The sequence below is a fragment of the Eriocheir sinensis genome, unplaced genomic scaffold (genome assembly GCF_024679095.1).
Source record: "Eriocheir sinensis breed Jianghai 21 unplaced genomic scaffold, ASM2467909v1 Scaffold110, whole genome shotgun sequence".
Classification (NCBI taxonomy): Eukaryota; Metazoa; Arthropoda; class Malacostraca; order Decapoda; family Varunidae; genus Eriocheir; species Eriocheir sinensis.
This window is the reverse complement of record NW_026110408.1, coordinates 254,329-281,500: the sequence shown is the minus strand read 5'-3', so window position 1 is coordinate 281,500 and position 27,172 is coordinate 254,329. Positions and strand designations below refer to the sequence as shown.

The window sequence follows — 27,172 nt, the reverse complement described above, 5'->3', positions numbered from 1 at the left end:
GCAAGGAAATGAATATATTCATTTTAGAAAATCATTGCACTTTAAATCTGAATTCAGGTGTGATTATTATTTTATATTAACTTTGGTTTCATTTTGTTCACTTGTTGAGGCAGCTTAGTGAAGGGAATCTGTCCTGTCCTGTGACTTTGGTTCTTTTTTAAGTTTTGTATTATTTATTTTATTCCCGTGTAACCTCCGCACTGAACACACTCACCTGTACAGTTTAAGATATTTTTTGAAGGAGCAGTTTTCACCCACAAATAACATGCTGCCAGAGTTGTGGCTAACATATCATGTAGACAAATTATTACATTTTCTATCAAATATTAAACTTTTTGATGTAAGGATTGTGCTGAACATTTTTATAGATTTAAAAAAAGTGTATAGTGCCTCCCAACTCACCCTACTTATATGAAGGTTATTATTAAGTATGATTAAAGGAGAATTTTCCCTCAGCAACACTGCATACTTCGGGTTCCTTGAGCTCTGCAAGCCCAAGCCAGGAGACACAGTGCTAGTGAACGGAGCAGCTGGAGCTGTTGGCAGTGCTGTGGTTCAGATCGCCAAGATTAAAGGTACTGTGGAAAATATTGTTTGTATGTATTGTAGATTATTATCATTAATCTGGTGATGTTCATGACAGCAGACACACCCACTCAGTGTCTCACACTACACAAAACACCTATTATGCAAGGACCTCAAAATATAACTCACAAACTCAAAGTGCGCTAGTTGAACCCATACTACACTACCCTCTCAAGTATCGCGCTTAGTCCTAGATTCTCACCTTTCGCACATTACTACCCTGACTTTCACGCTCCTTTGACATGTACGGATCACGTCTACCTGCCGTCGACATCATGCGCGCTGCCTTAAAAGGGGATGTCACACTGGCCATTTTCATCCAACCACTGGGGCTATAGGCAACCGCGGTTGCCCATATGTACAACCGGGAGCGAGTTGTCAGTTGTCCGTAGATATGGAAAGCAGTTGTGGGTATGAGTGTGAGTACCTCGCAGCTGTATGTACACAAACAGACGATGGTAGTGGCTGAGGAACGAGGAGCAGTGGAAGATGGCCCACCAAGAGACTTGTAAAGTGGACTGGCAGAGCTGCTTTGTTTGCTAATTAATTGACAAGATAAGAGAACACCCCGTGCTGTGGAACCACAGTCCAGAAAACTTTTTTCTCCAGGCTTTTTTTTTTTTTTTTTTTTTTTTTTCCAGCCTATTGCACTGGTAGGCTTGCTTGAGGTGCCTGGATGGTATTCGGCCCCAGTCTGTCATGGTGCAGGCAAGTGTTTATAGTGGCGCCATCTTCTCTTGGCTCATGTTGCCCCCCGAAACTCGTTCTTGATTCTTGGATGGTTTCATCTGGAGTCCGGGTTGATGGGTGGTCTTCAGGACAGCATGTGGGAAGTTTTAAGCCACTCGGCGGTGACTGAAAAATCCGAGGTGGTATCGTGGGGATTCGAACTCGTGTCGTCCATCACGTGGTGAATGTGAGCCCAGCACACTACCACGGTGTTGTATTCCTGGTGCAGGACAGGACATGGTGGCGACGGTCCAATACACTGGCCGGCGTTGCGAGAAATATCTTCTCGCGAAATAAGTCGTTCTGCTGTCCACCACACATGTGCTGTGGGAATACACAGAAGGAAAAACATTAATTTGCCTGGTTTTGTTCTAGTTTGTCCACTTGTGATCTTTGTGAGCTGTGAGTGAAATATAGAAACAGTAAGCAAGTTGGACCTCTCTGTGAGCTATTTTTTGGCGGCGGCGGCGGTGGGTGCACGTACAACAGGCATTGAAAAGTCAATCATTGTATTAGTGATTTAGTGATTTGTGACAGAAACAGTCAGCAGATTACTTCATAACACACAGAAAGCTACCAAAAAATAGGTTTGTCCAGCTGTCTCATGGGTGACGTTCTGGAAATTTACCCAGTTCTCTGACAAGGTTTGGATAAATACTCCTGTCCTCCTGTCTTTGAAGCCATAATCATGCCCACAACTGCTTCTTCCTTCCATTTAACTGCAGCAACAAGTCCATAACTTGGGTAACGGCTGCACAAGCCGCGACAGCCCTTACTTTAGCAGACAATGCCACGTGGATACAGGGCGACTGCTTTGTTTACAGGTAACCAACTTTGGCCATGTGTGACGTACACCCGGAAAAGTTGGAGTTGCCGGTTGCCCCCACCGCCATTGCGGTTGGAGGTAAAAGACGCAGTGTGACACCAGCATACAGACAACCGACAACTCCCTCCCAGCTGGGCATATGGACGTTGCCCGTAACCCAACGGTTGGAGGAAAACGGCCTGTGTGACACTGCCTTAGGGCAGTGAGGCCGCTGAGTGGGTGAGCGCCGGCAATGACGTCATCGGACTCCCAGTGAATCACAAGCGTGTTTTCAGAACTGCCAGCCAATCGCAAGGCAGCCGCCTTCAACTGCGGCTTCAAAAGGACCCGTTCTCTCTTACCATTTTCTTCCTTATTCCACGGTATGTATTTTGAGACTACTTGGACAGGAGTTCCTCACATCCCCCCCCTCCCACTCTTTCCAACTCTGGCTTCATCATTTAATATGTTTCTCTCTCTCTCTCTCTCTCTCTCTCTCTCTCTCTCTCTCTCTCTCTCTCTCTCTCTCTCTCTTCTGCCCGTAGCCCCAATCTTTGGAGGAAAATGTCCAGTTTGACACTACAGGAAATCCCCTATATACGAAAGGGTTAGGGACTGAAAAAACCTTTCGTTTATCGATTTTTCGTATATCGAAGCCATTTCCCCCATAGGATTGTTAATAAATAGGGGGGTTAGGGACCAGCGCCAGCAAAAAAAAAAAAAAAAAAAAAAAAAGTTAAATATAACTATGCTTAAAAGCAATTTACTACTCACAATACAATGAAACGCAAGGCTCATAAATAATTAAAAACAATTACCATTTCCTGTTCCTTTACTGTTATAGAAATGCATTACATATGTTAGGACAATCCCCTCTAACTCGTCACTACAACTCATCACTTAACATTGCCAATGTTTACTTCCCAAGCTGTGAAAGGCCAGTTTCGACTCTTGTGCCCGAAACACGTGCCAAACAGTACACCACCACCTTTCCTCAAGCCCCCCAACCCCTCCATCACCCTCACGTTTCCTCACGCTGGCTGGGATGTGTTTCGGATTCGAGTCGAAGCAAGGGGTTCACAAACTGGCAACGCTAAGTGATGAGCGTTGAAGTGGAGGGGACTGGACATGGACACTTGCTGCCTAATCACTGCTTGGTGGTGCTGCTGCTGATGGCTGTGGGGCTAAAGCTGGCTTGAAATAAGCTGTGATTCTCTGCTGCTTCTTTTCCATTTGCTTGGACCTCAAGAGCTCCTCGTAGCACCGTATGGCTCCTTTTACAGAGCTACGCACTTTAAAACTCCTGTCCATATCAGGGTCAATTTGGAGCAAGAAGTCATTTGCTTCGTAGTAGAGCTCCAAAGCCTTTTGTAGTTGCGTGATCGTCAGAGGAGGGACGGGAGACTCGGGGTCGGCAGCATCGGTCCTGGTCTCCTCGAGTTCCAAGAGGTCTCTAGCTTCTTCTCAAGGGTCAGGATCTTGTGCTGCTTTTTCTTTGGAGGCTGCTCAGAGGAGGATGAAGTGACTGGGCGCTTGGGAGCCATGATGGAGGCAGATAAAAAACACGAGTGAGCGAGTGTGCGTGAGGCTGTTGACGGCGCGCGGCGACCGATATAGACATCGGGTACGAAACAGTGGGCGCGGAAACTGTCGTACTTTTCGTATATGCGAAGCATGTCTTTCGTGAACCGAAAATTGTCCTATATTTTTCACTTTCGTATATCCGAATTTTCGTACATCGAGCTTTCGTATATCGGGGATTTCCTGTACCTTTAAAGGTAGCGTGCGTGACGCCAATGGTAAGTAGACGTGACCTGTACATGTCAAAGCAGTGCAAAACTCAGGGTGATAATGCGTGAAAGTCGAGATGGTAAGAATTTAGGACGAGCCGCGAAACTCAAGGATCACAAAACTCAGAAGGGTACTGTATACTAGTGTTTCTCACCGTGGGCCATATGGCCCCCCTGGGGGCCATGAGAAATTTTCAGGGGCCATAGAACAAAATTAGGAAAATGGGGGGCCACAGGGGGCCACAGAACTTCCTTTTTTTTTTTACGTCGCGGCCTATTGCGCCGGTAGGCTTCTTCCCGGTGGGGCCTGATGGTCGGTCCAGCCCGTTCTGGCGCAGGCGAGTGTTTTTTTATAGTGGCGCCATCTTGCATTGGCTCATGCTGCCCTCCCGGAGCTCATCTTTAATCCTAGAATCTAGAGTCCGGGTTGATAGGTGGTCTTCTGGACAGCATGTGGGTAGTTTTAAGCCACTCGGCGGCGGCTGAAAAATCCCAGCTTGGTGGCACCGGGTGGGGATTGAACTCGCGTCCTCCTGAACGCGGCGCCGTCACTCTGTCGACTCAGCCACCGCCACCGTTTGGCTGGAATTCCATGATTCCTCCAAAAAATCCAACATCTGCTTCCCACTCCTCTGAACACTCCTGTGAACAAGATACAGGTAACTATCAATTTATGCGAGTTTGGTTTACACGTTTTTTAAATAACGCGGAGTCCAAAATCCAAATGAATGTTTAATTCACACCTTTTTTTCACTTATACACGATATTTTATGGAGTGTCCACCAGATGTCTCACTCAACTGGGCTCACACGGCGCCGCGGCCACACAGCTGAGCTCAGTTCTTCCCGTTCGCCACTTGAACAACAATACAGTACCCACGCTGCCACGCTACTCAACAACAACAACACCCTCACTGCTGTGCTACCACGAGGGGAAGGGCAGCCAGAGGAGGAACCACGAGAGGGAGAGGAGTCAGAGTGATACAGTAGGCACTAAAGGTACAAACCTACCTCTTGTTGGATTTACAGTGTTTTTGATTTACACGACCTCTTCAAGGACACAATACTCGCGTAAATCGAGAGTTACCTGTATTGGTTCATCTAGAACATCACGTATATAAGTGGAGGTGTCAAAACTATGCTCAGCACGCACACAACGAGCAGAAACTAAAGGAAGACCGGCGAAACAGATCAGCTGAGGGAACATAATCGCTCAGCAGATGCCATGATGCATAGGCAGGAACTACAGTACCCTCTCGAGTTTCGCGCTATCCGAGTTTCGCGATCCACAAGTTTTGCGGTTAGTCTTAAATTCTTATCATCCCGACTTTCGCGCATTATCACCCCGAGTTTCACACTGCTTTGACACGTACGGGTCACGTCTACTTACCATCGGCGTCACGTACGCTGCCTTTAAAGGTAGTATCACATTGGACGTTTTCTCCAAACATTGTGGCTATGGTAAGAGAGAGAGAGAGAGAACGGGTCGTTTTGAAGCCGCAATTGAAGGCGGCTGCCTTACGATTGGCTGACAGTTCTGAAAACACGCTTGTGATTCGCTGGGAGTCCGATGACGTCATCGCCGACACTCACCCTATCAGCGGCTTCACTGCCTTAAGGCGGTGTCACAATGGCCGTTTTCGTCCAACCGTTGGATCTACGGGCAACGCCTGTACGCCCAACCGGGAGCGAGTCCACGGTTAACAGAAACGACTTCACCATTTCTTGAGTGTGTTAGAACTTATTTGGTGAGTGGCTGACATGAACCAAACCTAGCTCTTGGCAAGAAGAGAGCAGTCATCATTAACACTGTTCTCTTCTTGCCATTGGGTATGTTTGGTTTGTGTGAACCACTCACCAAATAAGTTCTAACACACTCTAGGAAATGGGGAAGCCATTTTTGTTTGTGAGAAACATCTGCCATGGTTCATGATGAGTCTGGTGTGTGCGTGCGTGTGTGTGTGTGTGTCTTTGTTGTTACTCGATCCACGTGTTTATGTGGTCGGAGTCTAGATGGGTGGGTTGTCCGCTCACGCGCAGTGGTGACAATGAGAACTGGCACGGAGGAACCACAGGCACGCCACACCCACAACAGCTTCTTCCTGCCATTTAACTGCAGCAACAAGTCCATAACTTGGGTAATGCCAGCACAAGCCGCGGCAGCCCTACTTTAGAAGACGACGCCATGTTGATACAGGGCAAGTGTTTTGTTTACGTTGTGGATGTGGTTACGGGCAACCAACCAACCTTGGCCATGTGTGACGCACACCCAGAAAAGTTGGATTTGACGGCTGCCCAAGCTGCCGCCAATGCGGTGGGAAGAAAAAGGACCGGTGAGACACCAGGTTATGGACAACCGACAACTTGCTCCCAGATAGGCGCACGGGCGTTGCCAGTAGCCACAACGGTAGGAGGAAAATGGCCAGTGTGACACTGCCCCAAGGCAGCGAGGCCACTGACCGGGTGAGCGCCGGCGATGACGTCATCGCACTCCCAGCGAATCACACGTATTTTCAGAGCTCAGCCAATCATAAGGCTTCATCTGTGGCTTTAAAATGACCCGTTCTCTCTTCCTGTTTCCTTCCTTTTCCCAAGGTATGTATTTTGAGATAACAAGGGAGTAAAGGAGGGGAAAATGTGAGCTCCGGGGGGCAGCATGAGCCAGTTATAATGGCGCCACTATAAACAGTTGCCTGCGCCATGACGGGTTCGGGGCCGACCATCAGGCCCAGATGGATAGTCTACCAGCACCATGGCCCACATGTAAAAAAAGAAAAAAAAAATCTCCACGGGTCGGAACAGATAAGCGCTTTTTCAGTGTTTTCAATACCTTGAGTTTCGTGATCCTCGAGTTTAGCGCTATACCTTCTGAATGAAGCGAGCACGAAACTCAAGAGGGTACTTTATAGGCTATTTTTAGCATGGAGTGGTGGTATTACCGTGATAAGGGATAAAAGAGGTGCCAGTCTGTCACTTAGCATCGACAGAAACTTAGTTATGCGCGACCATCAAATTCCAGGTAGCTTCTCGCTCTCCGGCACTGGCGTCATGCTCGTTGCCCACGTCTGAAAGAACTATATGACGCCAGTGGCATCATCGTCATTAACCTTTAAAGCGCGGGTGTCAACCGCCTACGACGTGCCTCCGCCTACCCCCCAGCGAACGTTATCCGGAAGCTAAAGGAACTACATATTTTTAAAAACCGCAGTGCCAGGAAAAGTTCACGAGTGACACATAACATACCAGTGATCACCACCACCAGGAGAAATACTAAACCCAAGCATGCCAAGGACTACAAACACATCGAAGTGCCTCGCCAGTGGTACAACCTGCCAACCCTGCTACTCTCCAACGTTACCTCCCTCAACAACAAGCTAGACGAAGTCATCACCACCATCAAATCCACCAGCGCTGACGTTGTGGCCATCACAGAGGCGTGGCAGATAGTACCCGAGCTCTTTAACATCACTGATTTCCAGCTCTTCCATCGTCTGAGAAGAGGTAAACGAGGCGGTGGGTTAGCGCTCTATTGCCACACCCACCTCAACCCCTGCCTACTCCCCGTTGAGACACCCGAGGGTGTGGAAACCCTCTGGGTCAGGCTCTCACCCCACTCCACCCCGACTCGCTCCCTCGGTACTAATCTGTCTGGTCTACTACCCTCCCGCGCCGCCTCCGCCACCTTGCTGATCAACCACATCATCGAAGAAATGGACCAGCAGCGCACTCTCTTCCCCTCTGCAAAAGTAGTTGTTTGCGGTGACTTCAATCAACTCCACACCAGTGATATTGAGGACCAGCTACATCTCACACAAGTAGTAAATTTCCCCACACACTGGATTTAATCCTCACTGACCTCACTTCCCACTACCTTCCCCCTAAGCCCCTCCCTCCCATGGGACGCAGCACACACCTGTCAGTTCTTTGGACACCTGCACCTACCACATCCAACAAAACCCCGCCAGCCACCAAGACCTACCGGCCTGTTACGGACTCAGCCATCCGCGCGTTCGCCAATGGATAACACGCCACCGCTGGGTTGAAGTCCTTACAGTGGATGACGTACACCAAAAATGGAGCAACTACACCAGCACAATTACCGCAGCTTACCACCACTTCTTCCCGCTAAAATCAAGACGAGTGCACCCTTCAGACACCCCGTGGATTACACCCAGAATAAAACGTCTCATTGAACAGAGAAATGACGCCTTCCACCAACCCTACACTCTACAAGCCCCTCCGCAACAAAGTTATCCGGGAAATCAAACGAGCCAAGGCCACATACTACCCCCAAAAGATCCACAGCCTTAAGCAAGCTAACATTGGGAAATGGTTTTCAAAAATTAAGGCCTTGTGTGGCCTCAACAACAGCGCCCCCTCCATCCCGGGCGTATCTCACCTCCCGCCACCTGAAGCAGCCGAGGCCATCATTCTCCACTTCTCGGTCATCTCTCAGCCTGGACCTGACCTCACTCCCCTCCTACCTGCCCGCCCCATCATCAATCCCCCAATCCCCTTGATTGAGGCCTATGAGGTCGCTAGATCACTAAGCCGGCTTAAGTCTAAGCTGTCCACCACGCCTATTGACCTGCCGATCAAACTGTGCCAGGAGTTTGCACCTGAGCTGGCCACGCTTCTATACTAGTTTTAACGCTTCTTTCCGTCAGAGCCAGTGTTCTGCTGATTGGAAAACAGCCTATGTCACTCCGATTCCCAAGACCACCACCCTCAATCACCGAGTGACTTGAGGCCTATTTCTATCACCCCCATTCCCAGCCTCCTGTGTGAAGCCTTCATTTTCAAGTGGACTTACACTCATCTTGCTCCCCTCATAGACCCACAACAGTACGGCAATATCAAGTCAACCTCCACCACACACTGCCTAATTAATCTCCTGGACTTTGCCTACAGAAATCTTGAAAACCGCACACCATCAGTGTCTCTCGCTTTTATTGATTTCCGAAGGCTTTGACCTAGTTCACCACACCACAGTCATCAACAAAGCAATAAACCTAGGGCTTCACCCTAACCTGGTCTCCTGGCTGGCTGATTTCCTGCACCAGCGTAAACAGGTGGTGAGATTTCAGGGAGTGGCCTCCCCTCCTCTACACCTTACTTGCGGGGTACCTCAGGGGTCCAAAATGGGCCCTTTGTGCTTCCTTATCCTAATTAATGACGCCCTGACCCACACACCCCACCGCTGGAAGTACGTGGACGACACCACAGTGGGAGTAACAGTTGACAACAGCAACCCAGATTATTCCCACCTCCAGGAAACACTACACAACCTACACACATGGACAACACAAAACATGGTCACCATCAACGACACCAAAACTACACTCCTACACATCAACACCTCCTCTGCCCCTGTTGCCCCCCTGTGGTGTCCATCAACGACACTCCCCTCTAGGTAGTAACATCTGCAAAGCTACTTGGAGTGACCCTGAACAGCAAACTTACATGGAAGGAGCACGTCTCCCAGCTCACCAGATCTGCCACCTATATATAAATTATACCTGATGAGGAGACTTAAAACGCGGGGGACCCCTTAGCGTGCGCTGGCGAGCGTGTATAACTCGTTCATCCTCCCCAAACTCACGGACGCGTCCCCAGCGTGGTCTTCCTCCATTAACATAACGCAGCGCCGCCAACGTGAGCGTGTCCAGAAGTGAGCCTGTAAAATCATCCTGGGCCCGCACTTTACCAACTACCAGGACGCCCTCGACTCCCTCCATCGCACCAGCCTACAACACCGTCACGAGACCCTACTACACCGGTTCGCAACCAAGCTTCTCAACCAGCCCAGACACAGACACATCCTCCCACCCGCAGTGAACCGCCCTCAGCAATCAGTGCGACACCACAACATTATTGCCCCGATACGGGCACGGACTGACCGCTATAAGAACAGCGCAGTGCCCGTGATGGTCAAATATATCAACAATGCAAATTAAGAGCAGCACAATTTGTATGTTTTGTAAATATTTTTCATTAGGACTTATTGTTGTTGTTATTATGATTATTATTATTATTATTATGATTACTATTATTATTATCATTATTATTATCGTGATTATTATTATTATCTTTACTATGATTATTGCTATTATTGTTATTTCTATTTTCCTTTTTATTTTCGATCATACTACTTTGTTCATTTGTCTCATTCATTTCATTTCATCTTCCATTGATGTATATTTTCAGCTCTAGGGCTGCCTGGTACTTCATGAAATAAACCGTTTATTATTATTATTATTATTATTAATATTTTAATCGACAGCTGGTGCCTGGCCTCAAACCGCGGGTGTCGACAATAGTCGACAAGGCATTTTTCGACTTAGCGCGCTTTCAAATTTAATTTGTTTATGCTGAAGTAGAGTAAGCATGACGTTTTCTTTCAAACAATACCCAACCATGCTGCCTTGACTAATTATTGGTCACTGTATGCCTTGTGTTAGCTTTGAGAAGAGGTTCGCTAGACATCCCACCTCACCTTCCAGTGAATTTCATCCACAAGATGGATGCCCTTTGACCTCAATACCCATCAAGGGCATCAGGAAGGCCCGGAAGTTAAGTTTTTTGGGGTGTGATTCACATAAATTGTATAAAAGATATGCTTTTTATTACTAAATCATAGAAGGGAAGTCCATTAAGGGTGGAAAACTGTCTATAATAATGTATAATAATAACTCCTATTAGGAGTAGGTAGGAAGACACCTACCGAACAGGCGTAGGCTACTCCCGGTGAGGATATATGGGAAGCGAGGAGGGTGCTGAAGCCCTTCAAAGACCCTTCCCATGTCCTCACTAACCATTTCCCTTTTGTCTCATCAACACCAGAGAGCAGTTCAGCATGCTCTCTAAAGACAGATCCTCTCTCTATCCACACCACACTACATTCACACAACACACACAGCTTTTCCAAAAATGTAAAATTCAAAATGGCACATAAATGAACTGCCTCGAAGTCCCCGTCTCGAGGGGGTGACCATAAATTCCCATAGGGAGGACTCCCCTTCTGGCTGCTGACTTGAGAGGTGTCCCGATAACTCCTCAAACCTCCTTTTTATCAATTTCTGCAACATTCGCGGTCTTAGTTCTAATTTCCATTCTGTGGAACACCATCTCTCCTCCTCTAACCCTCACCTTCTCTTCCTCACTGAAACACAGGTTTCTGAGGCTACTGACAGCAATCTCTACTCTGTTCCCTCCTACTATCTCCATCCTAAATTTTAATCCAAAGCTGGATGTTGCGCCTACGTGCACAACAACTTCACATGCTCTCGTGCCCACGACCTTGACTCTTCTGAATTTTCCACCATCTGTCTAAGACTTCATTGTCATTCTATTACTAAATACATCTGTGCTGTTTATCTCTCACCTAACTCTAATAACCTTGTAAAATTCTTTGACTACTTGAACTCTAAAGTGGAGCACATCTTGACCCACTCTCCCTTCGCTGAAATCTCCATCTTGGGAGATTTCAATGTTCACCACCAGCTTTGGCTTTCATCCTCTTTCACTGAGCAGCCTGGGGCAGGATTCATCATACCATTTACTGGACCTCTGTCTGGTAAGTTTGCGGTATCTCCGCCCACCCGGTAAATCTGCATTCATCAACCACTTTCCGGACCCGTGGTAAGGCCAAAAGTTACTGCGGCTCCGAGCACCCGTAACTGAGTTGCCGCAGGCGTGGTAAGTGGGTAGACACTGCCGCCGCTCATGTTCGGAGGCGATTTTGAGCCTATGTATATTTTTACCTCGTGACGTGCCCTACACCATCAGAAGCAGAAAAGCATGCAGATTTAGGATCTGGGCTTATAAAAGTGATGTGACAAAAAACAGCTGAGTACTAAGGAGTTGAAGAGAAATAAATGCAAGAAAATGTGTACTCCCTATTCATTCAACTCTGATTTTTGTATGTGTATTTACACATTATTGTTACAATTTTATGCTTGTGTGATGCAGAATTTTCTCAGGAAGATGATGGTGGTCTCCATTTTTCTCACAAATGGATGTTGGGGTCAGGAAATGGGGTGGGAGTGAGGTGTGTGTAGTCATCGGTTTGGGATGAACTGGGCACACCCGTGCACAGCCTCAGGCCGGCTTCACTTGCAGGCTGCACTCTATAATATGTAAGTCTGTGGAACTGTCCACCCACATGACTTTTCCCTGCTTGTTAAAACACTTCAGAGGGAATAATATTCTCATCTGTGACAGTCACCTCCTGTCTCAAGTCTCCAATATTCCTGCTGTGGAGTTTAACGTTGTAGAATTTTGCTCTGACCTCCTCCACACTACTCACGAAGCCACACGCCATTCACCTCAGCAGCCACAGCTTCCCACGCCCACACCCATTGCTTGGCTGCACCAGTGAGGCATGATGACAATGGCCCCCTAGCCAATTTTGGTTGCGAGGGGTGAGTATGGGCAAACACTAGAATAATACCCACTCTCGTGATAGCGAGGCACGCTGTTGGCGTTAGCGATGGAAAATTATGAAGGTAACATACACAAATGTTCAGAATATTGCTAGGCTACATAAGCGAGTATATTTTTATTTCAAGGATAAACATACAAATAACGTGCATTCATTCGTAAAAAAAAACGCATCTAATTGAGGGATTACAACGCTAATTATTTGTTTTAAGGCAGTATTTACACCTGTACAATACACATGTCTTGATTTTGAAGTCTGTGTATTAGTAAACAAATGACACGTGAAAGCTGAAATACAGCATCAAAAGTCGCACGTGATTGGCTATCCAGCCCAACCAATCGTTGCTAGGGTGCGAGTTAATGGAGCGTTACCATACCGTTGATGAATGCCGTGTTTGAAAGATGCCACAGCTCTGGTAGCGCTCCGGTAAATGTGAGAGATACCGAAGGCGTGGCTGGTAAGATATCAATGGTCCAAGCAAGGAGACAATTTTGGCCCGGCTCAGGACGGGCCACACTCGCTACACCCATGGCCTCCTTTTATCTCAGGGAGAGGTGTACTGTGATGACTGTTTGACACTTGCTGGTGAAGTGTCTCAGTCTGGGGGACCTGCAGGAAGGGCACCTCTCCTAGTGTCAGGGTTGGGATGGGAGTCTCTCTCTTTCCCTAATGTTGGGGGAGAAGGCGCTCTCCCCGGGACATGATGTAATCAGGCATATGCAGGGGATGTGTCCTCCATCTCCTGTAGGCCCTTTTAGTGGGTAAGTGTAACTCACAATTGCACATTTTCTTTTTTTCTGCCAAAATTCCATATAATTTTTTTATGTCATTTTAATCAATCGTTTTATAGTTTCTTTGGTGGCAAAAAGTGACAGTGGTAGCTGTGGTGCCATGATGGAATGCCCCAGTCATTCAATCATTCAATTTTATTGTGAGATGCAAAGTGATGTATTTTTGCATTTTTCTCAATATCTCTTCAGAACAATATATACCATATTTGACAACTTATAAGATGCATGGACTTATAAGATGCACTCCCTAATTTGGTCAGGCATTAAAAAAAAAAAAAAACATAATAAATGGGTTTAAACTACGAGTGTCAGCTGAAGATTTTCTGCCCTCATCTGTATCCCTCCCCACCATCAGGTCATTATTAAAGTTTCCTATGTATTCAGATCCTTATTCAACCCCAATACTTTACATTTAAAAAACTTAATATATGCTTGGACCTACCAGAACTGGTCCTTCCTTGAGACTCAAGAGTACTGCTTTGAGACATAAACAAACATGGTGTAGACAGCAACATCTTTTAATCATCATTCTACATTGTAATTTTAGTTGTTGTAATATTTTAGTACATTTTTTAGATGTAAGGAAGGGTGAAAATAAATTTAATTTGTGCTCAACATCGTATTTTTAGGTGGAATATTTTGTACAATATTCTAACAGAAGAGAGAGTCTTGCGTGTGTGGTCAGGCTTGGTGTACAACCGTCCACAGGTTTGTTTAGGTACAGGCATGGTTAAGCATCGTTGCTTAGTTTTCTTCTTGACTGGTGTTATTTTATATGAAGTAGCGGTATTACTACAGCTATACATTGCTGCTTCTGCCGCAGCCACCCCCTGGAGGGAAGTTCCCACGAGGGAGCAAGGTGTCAGATATAGATAGATTATATTGCATTGTTACTTTAGAAAAGAATTGACGTTGTTGGTGTAGAAACGATCGCCACCTTGTTTACGTTTGCGGAGAGGTTTGCAGATTAATTTAAGGGCCCCTACAGCATTAAAACTTCACTCGCCAGTCACTCAAAGCTGAACATATTTTGGAAAAAAGTGTGTCTTCTGAGCCATCAAATATGGTAGTTCTTCAGTACAACTTATCCCTTAGATGACGTGTCAGCATAATGCACAAAAACATTCAGACATTGATACTATCAACCTCGAGGAAGCTGATTTAGTGAGAGAGGAGATGTGAAGTTTCCAGTTAAGATTTTGAGTTAAGGATAGACCGAGGATGTTTAGTGTTGAAGAAGGTGACAGCTGAGTGTTGTTGAAGAATAGGGGATAGGGGTTTGGAAGATTATGTCGAGTTGATAGGTGGAGAAATTGGGTTTTTGAGGCATTGATGGACACAAGGTTACTTTTACCCCAATCAGAAATAATAGTAAGGTCTGAGGTTAAGCATTCTGCAGCCTCCAGTCTGGAGTCATGTAATTCCTGTTGAAAGGGTCTTCTTTTGAAAGAAGTTGAATAATGCAGAGTGGAGTCATCAGCGTATGAGTGGATAGGACAGTTTGTTATAGAAAGAAGATCATTAATGAATAACAGGAAGAGAGTGGGTGATAGGACAGAGCCTTGTGGAATACCACTGTTGATAGGTTTAGGAGAAGAACAGTGACCGTCTACCACCGCAGAGATAGAACAGCCGGAAAGGAAACGAGATAAAGGAACAGAGGAAGGGATAGAATCCGAAAGAGGGCAGTTTAGAAAGCAAAGACTGGTGCCAGACTCTATCGAAGGCTTTTGATATGTCTAGCGCAAGTGAGAAAGTTTACCGAAGCGGCTAAGAGAGGATGACCAAGAGTCAGTTAAGAGAGCAAGAAGATCGCCAGTAGAATGCCCCTTGCGGAACCCATACTGGCGATCAGATAGAAGGTTAGAAGTGGAAAGATGCTTTTGAATCTTCCGGTTAAGGATTGATTCAAAAGCTTTAGATAGACAGGAAAGTAGAGCTATAGGGTGGTAGTTTGAGGGAGTGGAACGGTCACCCTTCTTAGGCACAGGCTGTACAAAGGCGTACTTCCAGCAGGAAGGAAAGGTAGATGTTGATAGGCAGAGATGAAAGAGTTTGACCAGGCAGGGTGTCAGCACAGAAACACAGTTTTTAAGGGCAATAGGAGGCACTCCATCAGGTCCATAAGCCTTCTGAGAGTTGAGGCCAGAGAGGGCATAGAAAACATCATTATGAAGAATCTTAATAACAGACATGAAAGAGTCAGAAGGGGAATGAGTAGGAGGAATATGCCCAGAATTGTCCAGAGTGGAATTGTTACAGAAAGTTTGAGCGAAGAGTTCAGCCTTAGAGATAGATGAGACGGCAGTGCTGCCATCAGGGTTAAGAAGAGGCGGGAAAGAGGAAGAAGTGAAAAATTGGAGGAGATATATTTGGCTAGGTGCCAAAAGTCATGGGAAGAATTAGAGAAAGCAAGGTGTTGACATTTGCTATGGATGAAGGAGTTTTTGGTAAGTTGAAGAATAGATTTGGCACGATTCCGGGCGGAAATATAAAGATCATGGTTAGCAGGAGGCTCTGGTACCTTTTGTAAACTGCCTCTCTATCTTTGATAGCACGAGAACAAGCGTGATTAAACCAAGGCTTTTTAGCATGAGGAGTAGAGAAAGCCTGGGCCTGGGAGAACATGGGCCTGGAATGAAAGTCAGAGGTCTAGAGTGCAGGCAGTGGAAATAAGTTATTTGAGGAGTGCTTGTGGTGTGAGTAGAATGGATGGAATGAGTAATGAAAGTGTGTACGAGTGTTTTGGAATATGTGACAGGGGTGAAGGGAAGAAGTGTGGAGTGGTGGAAGAAGTGAAGCGACAGACTTTAAAGTGGTTTGGCCACATGGAGTGAATGGAGGAGAGTAAGATATAGGGTGGTAGTTTGAGGCGTATGTGAGTGAGATAGAGGGAGGGAATGCTAGAGGACGACCTCCAGTGAAATGGAGGGATAGGGTGCAGAGTACGTTAGGGAGAGGGGGTAAAGATCTTTGAGAAACTTTGAGCAGGCAAGGAGGGAGTGTCTGGATAGAGAAAGTTGGAAGCTCTTCTGCTGTGGCCATCCCCTGGTGGGAGCTCCTAGGAGCAGGCGTCGATGAAATGATGATGATGAGTAGAGAAAGTACATGGAATGTATGCCTCCATTCCAGAGACAATCACCTCTGTGATGCGGCATCCTCATGTATGTCGTCCCACCGAGCTGAAGGAAAATGCCAGAAGCATCGGTCCAGAGGATGTACAGGAGCGACAGGACAGGATACAGAAATAAGGTTATGATCAGAGGAGCCCAACGGAGAGAACAGTTTGACAGAGTAAGCAGAAGGGTTAGAGGTTAGGAAGAAGTCTACAGTACCCTCTCGAGTTTCGCGCCATCCGAGTTTCACGATCCTTGAGTTTCGCAGCTAGTCCTAAATTCTTACCATCCCGACTTTCACGCATTATCACCCTGAGTTTCCCACTGCTTTGACATGTACAGGTTACGTCTACTTACCATCGGCGTCACGCACGCTACCTTTAAAGGTAGTATCACACTGGACGTTTTCCTCCAAACATTGTGGCTATGGCAAAAGAGAGAGAGAGAGAGAGAGAGAGAGAGAGAGAGAGAGACTTGTTAACACGTTAACCGCGTTTGAGCTTTCCGCCGGCTCCTCCCTGTCGCGTTTGGTTTAACTCGGCGCAGCCTCAATACCACACGACCCCCAACTCGAGAGGAGGTGTGTAGCTTGACTCTGGTTATGAGCCCCTCTCGTGAAAGGTGAGATAGAGAGGATGAAAACAAGGAGAAAGGAGAAGGGTGTGGGGAGGGAGGGTCAGAAAGGAGAGTCAGGTCAGGGCTTTGGTCAGGACATGACCTGACTCAGGTCAGGTCAGGTCCATACCTGTCACACAGACACAGTAGGTGAAATGAGAAGGATGTGGGGAGGATGGGGCAGAAAGGAAAGTCAGATCAGGACTATGGTCAAAACATGACCTGACTTGTCACACACACACACACACACACACACACACACACACACACACACAGAAGGGGAAAGAGAATTGTGTGGGGGGGGAGGGTCAGAAAGGAGTCAGATCAGGGCTTTGGTCAGGATATGACCTGACTCAGGTCAAGACATGACCTGACTCTCCCATCTGCCCCTCCTCCCCCCACCCTTCTCATTTCCCTTTCTCTGTGCGTGTGTGTGTGTGTGTGTGTGTGTCGTGACACCTGACTCTCCCTTCTGCCCCTCACCCACACCCTTCTAATTTCCCCTCATGTGTGTGACGCACACCCGGAAAACTTGCCGGTTGCCCAAGCTGCCGCCAACGCGGTGGGAAGAACAAGGCCCAGTGTGACACCAGCTTACGGACAACCAACAACTTGCTCCCGGATGGGCGTGTGGGTGTTGCCAGTAGCCACAACTGTTAGAGGAAAACGGCCAGTGTGACACCGCCTTAAGGCAGTGAGGCCGCTGATTGGGTTAGCACCGGCGATGACGTCATCTGACTCCCAGCGAATCACAAGCATGTTTTCAGAGCTCAGCCAATCATAAGGCTTCATCTGTGGCTTTAAAAAGACCCGTTCTCTCTTCCTGCTTTCTTCCTTTTTCCAAGGTATGTATTTTGAGATAACAAGGGAGTAAAGGAGGAAAAAAACTGAGCTCTGAGGGGCAGCATGAGCCAGTTATAATGGCGCCACTATAAACAGTTGCCTGTGTCATGACGGGCTCGGGGCCGACCATCAGGCCCAGATGGATAGTCTACCAGCGCTATAGGCCACATGTAAAAAAAATAAATAAATAAATAAATCTCCACGGGTCGGAACAGATAAGCGCTTTTTCAGTGTTTTCAATACCTCAAGTTTCGCGATCCTTGAGTTTAGCGCTATACCTTCAGAACGAAGCGAGCATGTTGGGCCGGTCTCCAAGACGGTCAGGAATACGTGTAGGGTGCTGAACCAACTGCTCTAGATCGTTGAGGAGAGTAAAGCTGTAGGCTTGTTCACCAGGCTGGTCAGTGAAAGAGGATGAAAGTCAAAGCTGTTGGTGAACATTGAAATCTCCTAAGATGGAGATTTCAGCAAAGGGAGAGTGGGTCAAGATGTGCTCCACTTTAGAGTTCAAATATTCAAAGAATTTTACAAAGTTAGTAGATTTAGGTGAGGGATAAACAGCACAGATGTATTTAGTAATAGAATGACAATGAAGTCTTAGCCAGATGGTGGAAAATTCAGAAGAGTTAAGGTCGTGGGCACGAGAGCAAGTGATGTCGTTGCTCACGTAGGCGCAACATCCAGCTTTGGATTGAAATTTAGGATAGAGATAGTAGGAGGGAACAGAGTAGAGATTGCTGTCAGTAGCCTCAGAAACCTGTGTTTTTGTGAGGAAGAGAAGGTGAGGTTTAGAGGAGGAGAGATGGTGTTCCACAGAATAAAGGCAGTGTTGTTGAACGCCATTTTGAATTTTGAATTTTGGGAAAAGGTGTGTATTGTGTGAATGTAGTGTGGTGTGGATAGAGAGAGGATCTGTCTCTAGAGAGCATGCTGAACTACTCTCTGGTGTAGATGAGACAATAGGGAAACGGTTAGTGAGAACATGGGAAGGGTCTTTGGAGGGCCTCAGCACCCTCCTCACTACCCATACATACCTCACCGGAGTGGCTTGCGCCTGTTTGGTAGTTATCAGGTCATATTCTCAAACACAATTAATAATTCTTTCACCATTTTCCTTTCCTTCTCACAGGACCATTGATTTGTGGACATTTCTTTTAATAACTTACCTCTGCCCTTGGCATGCCTCCTGTACTGTGAAAAATAACTCATTGGCTTCATCATAAATTTTCAGGATGCACAGTGATTGCCTTTGCTGGCTCGGACAAGAAAGTTGAGTGGCTGAAGGAGCTTGGTGCTGACCATGCCTTTAACTACAAGACCACCAGTGTCCATGAGGCCTTGAGCAAGGCTGCACCAAAGGGCATCAACATCTACTTTGACAATGTAAGTTCTGCTGCCTGCTGACCAAAGGTAGATGAAGCTGAGCTTTCTTTCTCGGTGACTGGGAATATCATCAATGCCAAGTGCAAGTATTCCATTTGTTAGGGGTTGAGTTTAGGGTGACTGGCATCATCACAGGGACTTCAGGGCCTTCTTTGATTAAGCGCATCCATGTGTCTTGTATTCCTCCCTCTCTCCCTCCCTCCCTCCTTTCACTCAAACCAGGGCAATGGAACTTTTCTTCCATAGAAGCATAGATGTGGCAATACCCTGTATGTCATGTGCTCAGACCTTGAACTAAGGGCCAAAATCCCCGGAAAAAGACTCGTGGGCTGTCTTAATTGTATCCCAAAGAAAAAAGGATCTTGTTGTTTCAGACATTGGCCGTTTGGGATCCCGCACCGAGATGAAAAGATTTCTAGGCTGAGAGGAGGAAGATGTTGTTTAAATGTACTGATGTAGAGCCTGCAATGGGCAAAGCAGACCCTCCTCATCCTCTCTTCCCACAACTGAGGAAAGACTGTGAAGACGGAACTTTCTAGGGATGGGGTCGAGGGGAGCGTCCGCCATATCTTTAACCCTTTTATTGCGCATGGCGAGGAAGGTGACTATCCCCCCAGGAGCACTATGGCAGCCGAACGGGGGAATCGGGTCTCTTTTAACCGCTTATCTCAAAACTATTCATCCAAAATCAAAAGCCCCATTGGAAAGAGGAGGCCCAGATCTATAGGAATTGGTTATGTATGCCTCTCCTGTGAACGTACAGGCACATTCAGGAGGTGTTGCTTGTGAACACTTACGTCAGTGTTTGTGCGATGGTCAGTCATATTGAGGGATCTGCAGAGATCTCTTAATGGGTTGCTGGCAAGGTGGTATTGCCAACTGCAAAATTTACAACTATTTGGTCAAAGAATCAGTCAGGTAATAGGTGAAGCTATGCAAAAATGCTGCTATAGAACAAGTACATCCACCAGTTACTCGTCCGTAGATTTTCCGCACTAGGCTGATATGATTTTCCACCAAATTTAGTGGAAAACCCACTTGATTGGCAATGCTGTGGGATGAGAATTATTGTTGGAACACACTCATATGCGGGAGATTTGAGTGCGACTGGAGCTCACTGCGAGCGTTTAGCACCACCAGCAAATGCACTACTGGTCGCGGCGAGCATTCTGCGATGAAAGGGGTAATTATTAGCTATGATCCTGATTATATTCATGTGAAATCATGTGAATTCATGGTGAAGTAATATACGCTTACTTTCAGATCTATAAGTCGATACATAATAGCAGGAAAAAATAAAAAAATTTATAAAACGCAACTCTGAATTTCTCTCTCATCTAATGACCTACGTTGCTGAAAAAATACCATAAAAACTTAAAGCAGAATCCAAATGATTCATCATGGAAAATTTTTCAATTTGTTTTTGTTAAATGGTGAGAATTTTTTTCAATTTTATTGGTGTATCTAACTATTTTTTTTTCTGACAATTGTCCCTTAACTGAAAAGAAAACTCAGGATCAAAAACTAACACTTCAGCTCTTTTTTCCAATGATGTATTGTTCATAAAAATCTGTCAAATAGCGAAGTTATTGCAGAAAAACTGAAACTACAGTAAACCCCGCTGAAGTCGGACCCGAATAAGCCGAATATCGGATAAGTCGGACACTTTCAGGATCTTTTTTTTTTTTTTTTCCCCCATTCTATCTTGAGTGCACCGGTAGGCATTTTTTGCCCATTGATTGAGTAATTTTAAGCCACTCGGCTTATATACTGGCTAAAATACCCCTGGGCTGCGTTTGAGAGAGCGACTCGGGCTGCACGGACAGATCCGTGTGCTCTCAAACCTGTGACGCCGCAGCCTGGATTCCCAATCCGGACTGCTCGCTGCAGCTCAGTTTGGAGAGGTAGGGCACCTCCGTGCTGTGATGACGTCATCAGCAAATATGGCGGCCCAAACAAACACATATAAGTGCTTCCATTGAATTTCACCTCGCTGTGCCACAATAACCACTGCAGCTTCCTTTTCATCCTCTGTTGCAAGGAGCTCGTCAGCCAGAACAGCTAGTGATGAATGTTTAAACGTGCAAGATCATCACCGAACGCCATTTTGCTGCCAGAACAGCTAAGAGAGAGAAGCGGACGCCATTTTCCTGCCAGTGAGACGTCATTACCATAGCAACGACGAGGCTTAACTGAGAGGCGCACAAAAGCATTTGATAGAGAGGTCCAGTTGGTCTGGGCGCCCGGGGTGACGCGATTCCATTTCTCAAACGCACCGCTAATAGCTCTTACATCGTCCGAGTCATTTGAGGAGTTGTCTGAGCCGTTGGAGACGCGAAACGGGAGCCAAGCCGGCAGTGCCGGCACCAAGATCGGTGTTTACACAGCTGACAAGTGCGTGGCAGTGTCTCCCTCAGCTTTTGCTTGCTCTGTAGCCCTTATTGTTGCCTTTGTACAGTACCCTCTCGAGTTTCGCGCTATCCGAGTTTCGCGATCCTTGAGTTTAGCGCTTAGTCCTAAATTCTTACCATCACGACTTTCACGCATTACCGCCACGAGTTTCACGCTCCTTTGACATGTATGGGTCACGTCTGCCTACCGTCGGCATCATGCGTGCTGCCTTAAAAGGCGGTGTCCAACCATTGGGGCTATGGGCAACCGCGGTTGCCCGTATGCCCAACCGGGAGGGAGTTGTTGGTTGTCTGTATGATCGGAAAACGGTTGTGAATACGAGCGTGGGTATGTGGGTACCTCACGGCTGCATGTAAACAAACAGACGACGGCAGGGCTGAGGAGTGAGGAGCAGTGGAAGATGGCCCACCAAGAGAGTCGTAAAATGGACTGGCAGAGCTGCTTTGCTTACTGCTTGATTAACAGGATAAGAGAACACCCCGTGCTGGGGAACCACAGTCCAAAAAACTTTTTTCCCGAGTCTATGAAAATTGTAGATCTCCCAGTGATGTTTTCCTCTTCTTCTTCTTCTTTTGACCTATAATGCATGGCAGCGACGGTGAAAGGTCACAGTGGAAAATAGCAAAAGGGCATAGAAAACCACAATCAGGGAAAGAAAAGAACAGAAAAACACCAAAGTTCAGGGTGAAGTGTATCAGTGCGCACTGTGGGGTAAATAAGGGCCACTTTCACTGTCACTGTTTTGATCGTTACCAATGGCAGCGATCGACGCTTTAGTTTTCCACGTGAAACTGGCCGATGGGGTAGTGGTGGCTGCAGAGAAAGCGACAGGTTTTGAGAGTGTGTGGTAAGGTGCGGGGCGAGGCTAACCCCGCATCCGCCACGAGGTACCGTTGTGAAGGCAATACCTCCGACACCATCACATCACATCACTGTCCATCGGGCAGTTTCACGTGGAAATACTGGAGCGGCGATCGCTGCCATTGGTAACGATCAATACAAACAAAATGGCTGTGAAAGCGGCCCTAAGTGCATGTTGTGAAGCACAAAAGTGTGGAGAAGGAAGACCTAAGATGCAATACAAAGCATTACAGGTCAAAAGAAGAAGAAGAAGGGCCACTATACACTGGCCGGTGTTGCGAGAAATATCTTCCTGCTGAAATTAGTCATTCTGCCGTCCACCACGCATGCGCGCTGTGGGAATACACAGCATTAAAAGTGTTAATTTGCCTGGATTTGTTCTTTTTTGTCCGCTTGTGGTCTTTGTGAGCGCTGAGGGAAATATGGAGGCAGTAAGCAAGTTCAACCTCTCTGGGAGCTATCTTGCAATTGCGGCGTCAGTTTACGTTCAATAGGCATTGAAAAGTCAATCATGATGTTAGTGGTTTGATGATATATAAGAGAAAGAGTTAGCAGATTATACCATAACACACAGAAAACTACCAGAAGCTACAGGTTTGTCCAACTGTACCACGGGTGACCGCGAGCATCCACCCTTACATTAGCAGACGACACCACGTGGATCACAAGCGTGTATTCAGAACTGCCAGCCAATTGTAAGGCAGCCACCTGCAACTGTGGCTTCAGAACAACCTGTTCTCACTTCACATTTTCTGCCTATTACCAAGGTACGCATTTTGAGATAACAAGAGAGTAAAGTCGAAAAAATTGTGATAACAAGGGAGTCAAGTAAAAAAAAAAAAGTTTTTTTTTTCCACGGGCCGGAACCAATAAGCGTTTTTTCATGTACAGTAAAACCCCGATTATCCGAAATGGAAGGGGGGGAAGCCTCTTTCGGATAAGCCGATTTTTCGGATAATCTGGATTTATGGCCGCCATTATGATCGCCGCCAGTTTGATCGTCGGCATTGTGTTCTGCTGTATGGTAAGGACGACTTTCTTCCTTTTCCCGGTTTCTTTCGGCATGGTGATGTAGAAAGAAGTGAGGTCGAAGCACAGGTAGAACGATATGCTGCCCAGTGTGAAGTGTGTGACGCGACTGCCGCCGACTGACGATGTAAACAATGAAACCAAACAAACACACGCTACGCTAAACAAAGTAGTACGCTTAAAACGTGTGATGTAAATGTTTTATTGTATGTTTGTCTGTGTGTCTCCTTGTCTGGACCAGTGTATGTTAATACTTGTGAGCGTTGCAGATCTGAATTGTGAATGTTGCAGAGTGCGATTGTGAATGGTTGTGCAAGCTTGCAAGTGTGACCTTGATGCATCGTGCAGGTGGAGACACAGTATGATGACTCATATTATCGCGCAACTCGTATGTTGGAAGGGGAATGTGGCATGGAGTGGAGAGGGGAGTCGTGTTTGTGTCGTTGTCTTGAGAGTACGGTGTGAGAGTAGTCGTGCAGTAGTTTGTTCGTTCGCCGCACCTACGTCCTTGCTGGGGCGAAGGTGCGGACGTGGTGTTGTTGAGAGTTTGTTTAATGTTTTTTGTCTAATACATTGATCTATTCGTTACAAGCTATTTCGGCAATACGTATTAGAAAGCATATTCATTTTAACTGTTCTTATCAATTTTAAATGTGTTAATATAGTACATATGTAGTTACTTTTATTTATTTTTGATGTTTTATAACGTTTTAGTATAGAAAAAAAAAATTTAATTGCATTATCCAGATCAATTTTGGATAATCCGGTTTTTCGGATAATCCGCTTTCGGATAATCGGGGTTTTACTGTATTTCAATACCTCGAATTTTGCAATCCTCGAGTTTAGCGCTATACCTTCGGAATGAAGCAAGCGCGAAACTCGAGAGGGTACTGTAATTTTACTATGGTTTCTAAGGGCAAGGCTGTGTCTTCCACGTCAGTTAGGAAGCTGAAGATGCTGTCGGTGGCAGACAAAATGGCTGTTATACATGACCATGAGGTGTGAGCCGTGCCGAGCTCATGGTGCGGTACATGTGTGTGTGTGTGTGTGTGTATGCCTCGTGTGTATGTGTGTGTGCACGCCATGTATGTAGTACCTATTTACGTAATACATTACACAGACCATTTCAACTGTTAGTGGTAACAGGTGTGCAAAATGTGAAAATAAAAATCCCTCGGGTAACTCGTATTTTCGGATAACTTGGATTGGCCTTCCCCCAATTGGTCCGACTCATGTTAGGTATACTGTAATCCCATTTTCTAAATAGGAGAGTTAAAGTCTGCGGGAACTTAAAGAGTTCACCCTTTAAGCCTAGTTGCCTTCCCGGTTGGTATTCTTTGCTGAATTCCATTTTTTTTTCTTTGATTTGAAGGACTTCGCGTGTCTTGGAAATCCTGGTCACGAGCCGACGTGCGATAACTATCTCTGGCTCCTCTGGGGTGACTGATGTATGTGTCAGCTCTGCTGCCTCCAAGGCCATCGCAGATGCTAGTTTACCTCAAGATGCCACATGAATATTATTTTAGGCCATTTTCCATGCTGAAACATGATGATGTATGCACCTGTGTATGAATATAGCTTTTTTTTTCCCAGCCTATAGCGCCAGTAGGCTTCATCAGAGAAACTGTATTAACACAGTCAAAAACATCCCAAATGAACACCACTGAGTGCCAGGATTCGAACCCGGGCCTTCTGACTAGAAGTCAGGGCAGCATACCAACCAGACCACCGATGGACTAAAAGGTTACCGCGCCAGAGGCCACTTCTGCGGCCATTAACTGACGCCCCAGCCCCGCACTGTGGACATGAAGGTGAAGGTAACCCCGCCCACACCCGTGACTGACGGAAACGCTTTTAATCAAACCCTCATGGCACATACGGTGGGTTACCTTCACCTTCGTGTCCACAGTGCGGGGATGGGGCGTCAGTTAATGGCCGCAGAAGTGGCCTCTGGCGCGGTAACCTTTTAGCCCATTGGTGGTCTGGTTGGTATGCTGCCCTGACTTCTAGTCAGAAGGCCCGGGTTCGAATCCTGGCACTCAGTGGTGTTCATTTGGGCTGGTAGGCTTTCTTGAGGTGCCTGGATGGTAGTTGGCCCCAGCCTGTCATGGCGCAGGCAAGTGTTTTATAGTGATATGAGTGATGAGTGGAGGAGGGCGGGGGAGGGAGGAATTCAGCCAAAGGTCTGTCATTTTTGCTTATTTCTTTATAATGTTCTGCCGCAAGCTAGCCGAGGCGTGTACGAAGAGGAGATATCTCAGCAATATTTTGTAGCTCCATTGTGTAATTCTGTACAACGCTGTATGGCTGAAGGGTCAACCTAACACAGGGATGGGGTGAGGCCATGAGAATGCTGCTCTATTCATGGTGGGACATTTAAATAATATTTATTTTATTATTAATGTAAATTATGACATGACCAGTTTGACTCATGACCAGCCTGTTGGAACTAAACCCCACTTAACTTGAGGGCTACCTGTACAGGTATAAGGCATGTGTAAGTTTATCCCCTAAGCTTGAGCTCAAAATAGCTTCTGATACTTGCCTTGTTCAAGAGTGTACATGGACCTTGTGACAACCATGGGCTCAGATCAACTCACCACAGAGGAGTCTTTCTTTTTCCAGGTTGGAGGGCTGTTCACTGCTGAGGCCTTGTCGCACATGACAGAGTATGGTTATGTGTCTCTGTGTGGCGCCATCTCCACCTACAATGATGAAAGCAAGGACATTGGGAAGCCCGTCCTCACAAGTAGGTCTTATTTTCTTTCATGTCTGTCACATCTGTGTTACTGGCAAATATTTTTCCTTGTACAGTAGAATCTTGAATCTCGATCCTAATTGGGACCAAAAATACTGACCGAGATTTGAAATATCGAGATGCGAAGTTAACTTCTTATGGGGAAAAATGCAATTGGGACCAAAGCCTTGCCAACTAACCTATATCGACTATATTAACTTTCAAGCTTACACCTAAAGTATCACACACTATACATTACACTCTTGGGTTGTATAATCAAAATAAAGTCAGAGGAGATGCTGAGTGCGACTGTGTGAGAGCTGGACTGCAGGTGTCATCTGCTACAACCCACCTCAACCTCTAGATCAGGCAGATCAGGATCTGGATCACCTAGATCATGAGAATCAAGGGGCCGGTTTCATCAAAGGTCCCAATTCCTTGGAAGTGGTCTCAAGGAGTCCCAAGTGTGCTTGGGACTCCTTGAGACCACTTGGGACTCCTTGAGACCACTTCCAAGGACTTGGGACTTTTGATGAAACTGGCCCCAGATCTCAGTGGTAAATAGAACACGGGTTCTCCAGCCAGATCAGTGATCTAAAACGGATCCTTGTAAATAGAAGAGGTCTTATGTAAACAACCTTGACCACACGCTGGGTTTGAACACCTGACGGGTGGCTGCTGCTGCTGATGATGATGAGTGTCGGTGGCATAGCCTTTGTATCGGCGCCACCTAAACGGTATTTTTATTAGGGCTTGTAATTCACCTCTTGGTCTGCTGCGGGTCTCTCTCGAGACAGCCAGCCGTTCCTCTACGGAAGAACACAGAGCTCGTAGTACCAATCTTAGGGTAGGACTGAGACCACTCACACACAACACACTGCGACAACGAGGTCACAACTCCTTGCCTGACGTCACGTACCTACTCACTGCTAGGTGAACAGGGGCTACACGTGAAAGAAGATAAACCCAACTTATCTTCACCCGGCCGAGGTGAGCCAGACGCTCTACCCCTGAGCTACCGGGCCGGTGTGTGG

General features: G+C 46.5%; 1 protein-coding gene across 1 annotated transcript in view; it reads left to right on the top strand.

Moving 5' to 3' along the window:
• The window catches only part of LOC126989223 (prostaglandin reductase 1-like), a 106,299-nt gene that overhangs the window by 37,718 nt on the left and 41,409 nt on the right, over nt 1-27,172 (top strand). Inside the window, exons 4-6 of the mRNA XM_050847859.1 lie at nt 457-575; nt 18,948-19,099; nt 26,027-26,150. Coding sequence (XP_050703816.1) covers nt 457-575; nt 18,948-19,099; nt 26,027-26,150 — 395 coding nt within the window. The remainder of the gene's footprint in view (nt 1-456; nt 576-18,947; nt 19,100-26,026; nt 26,151-27,172) is intronic.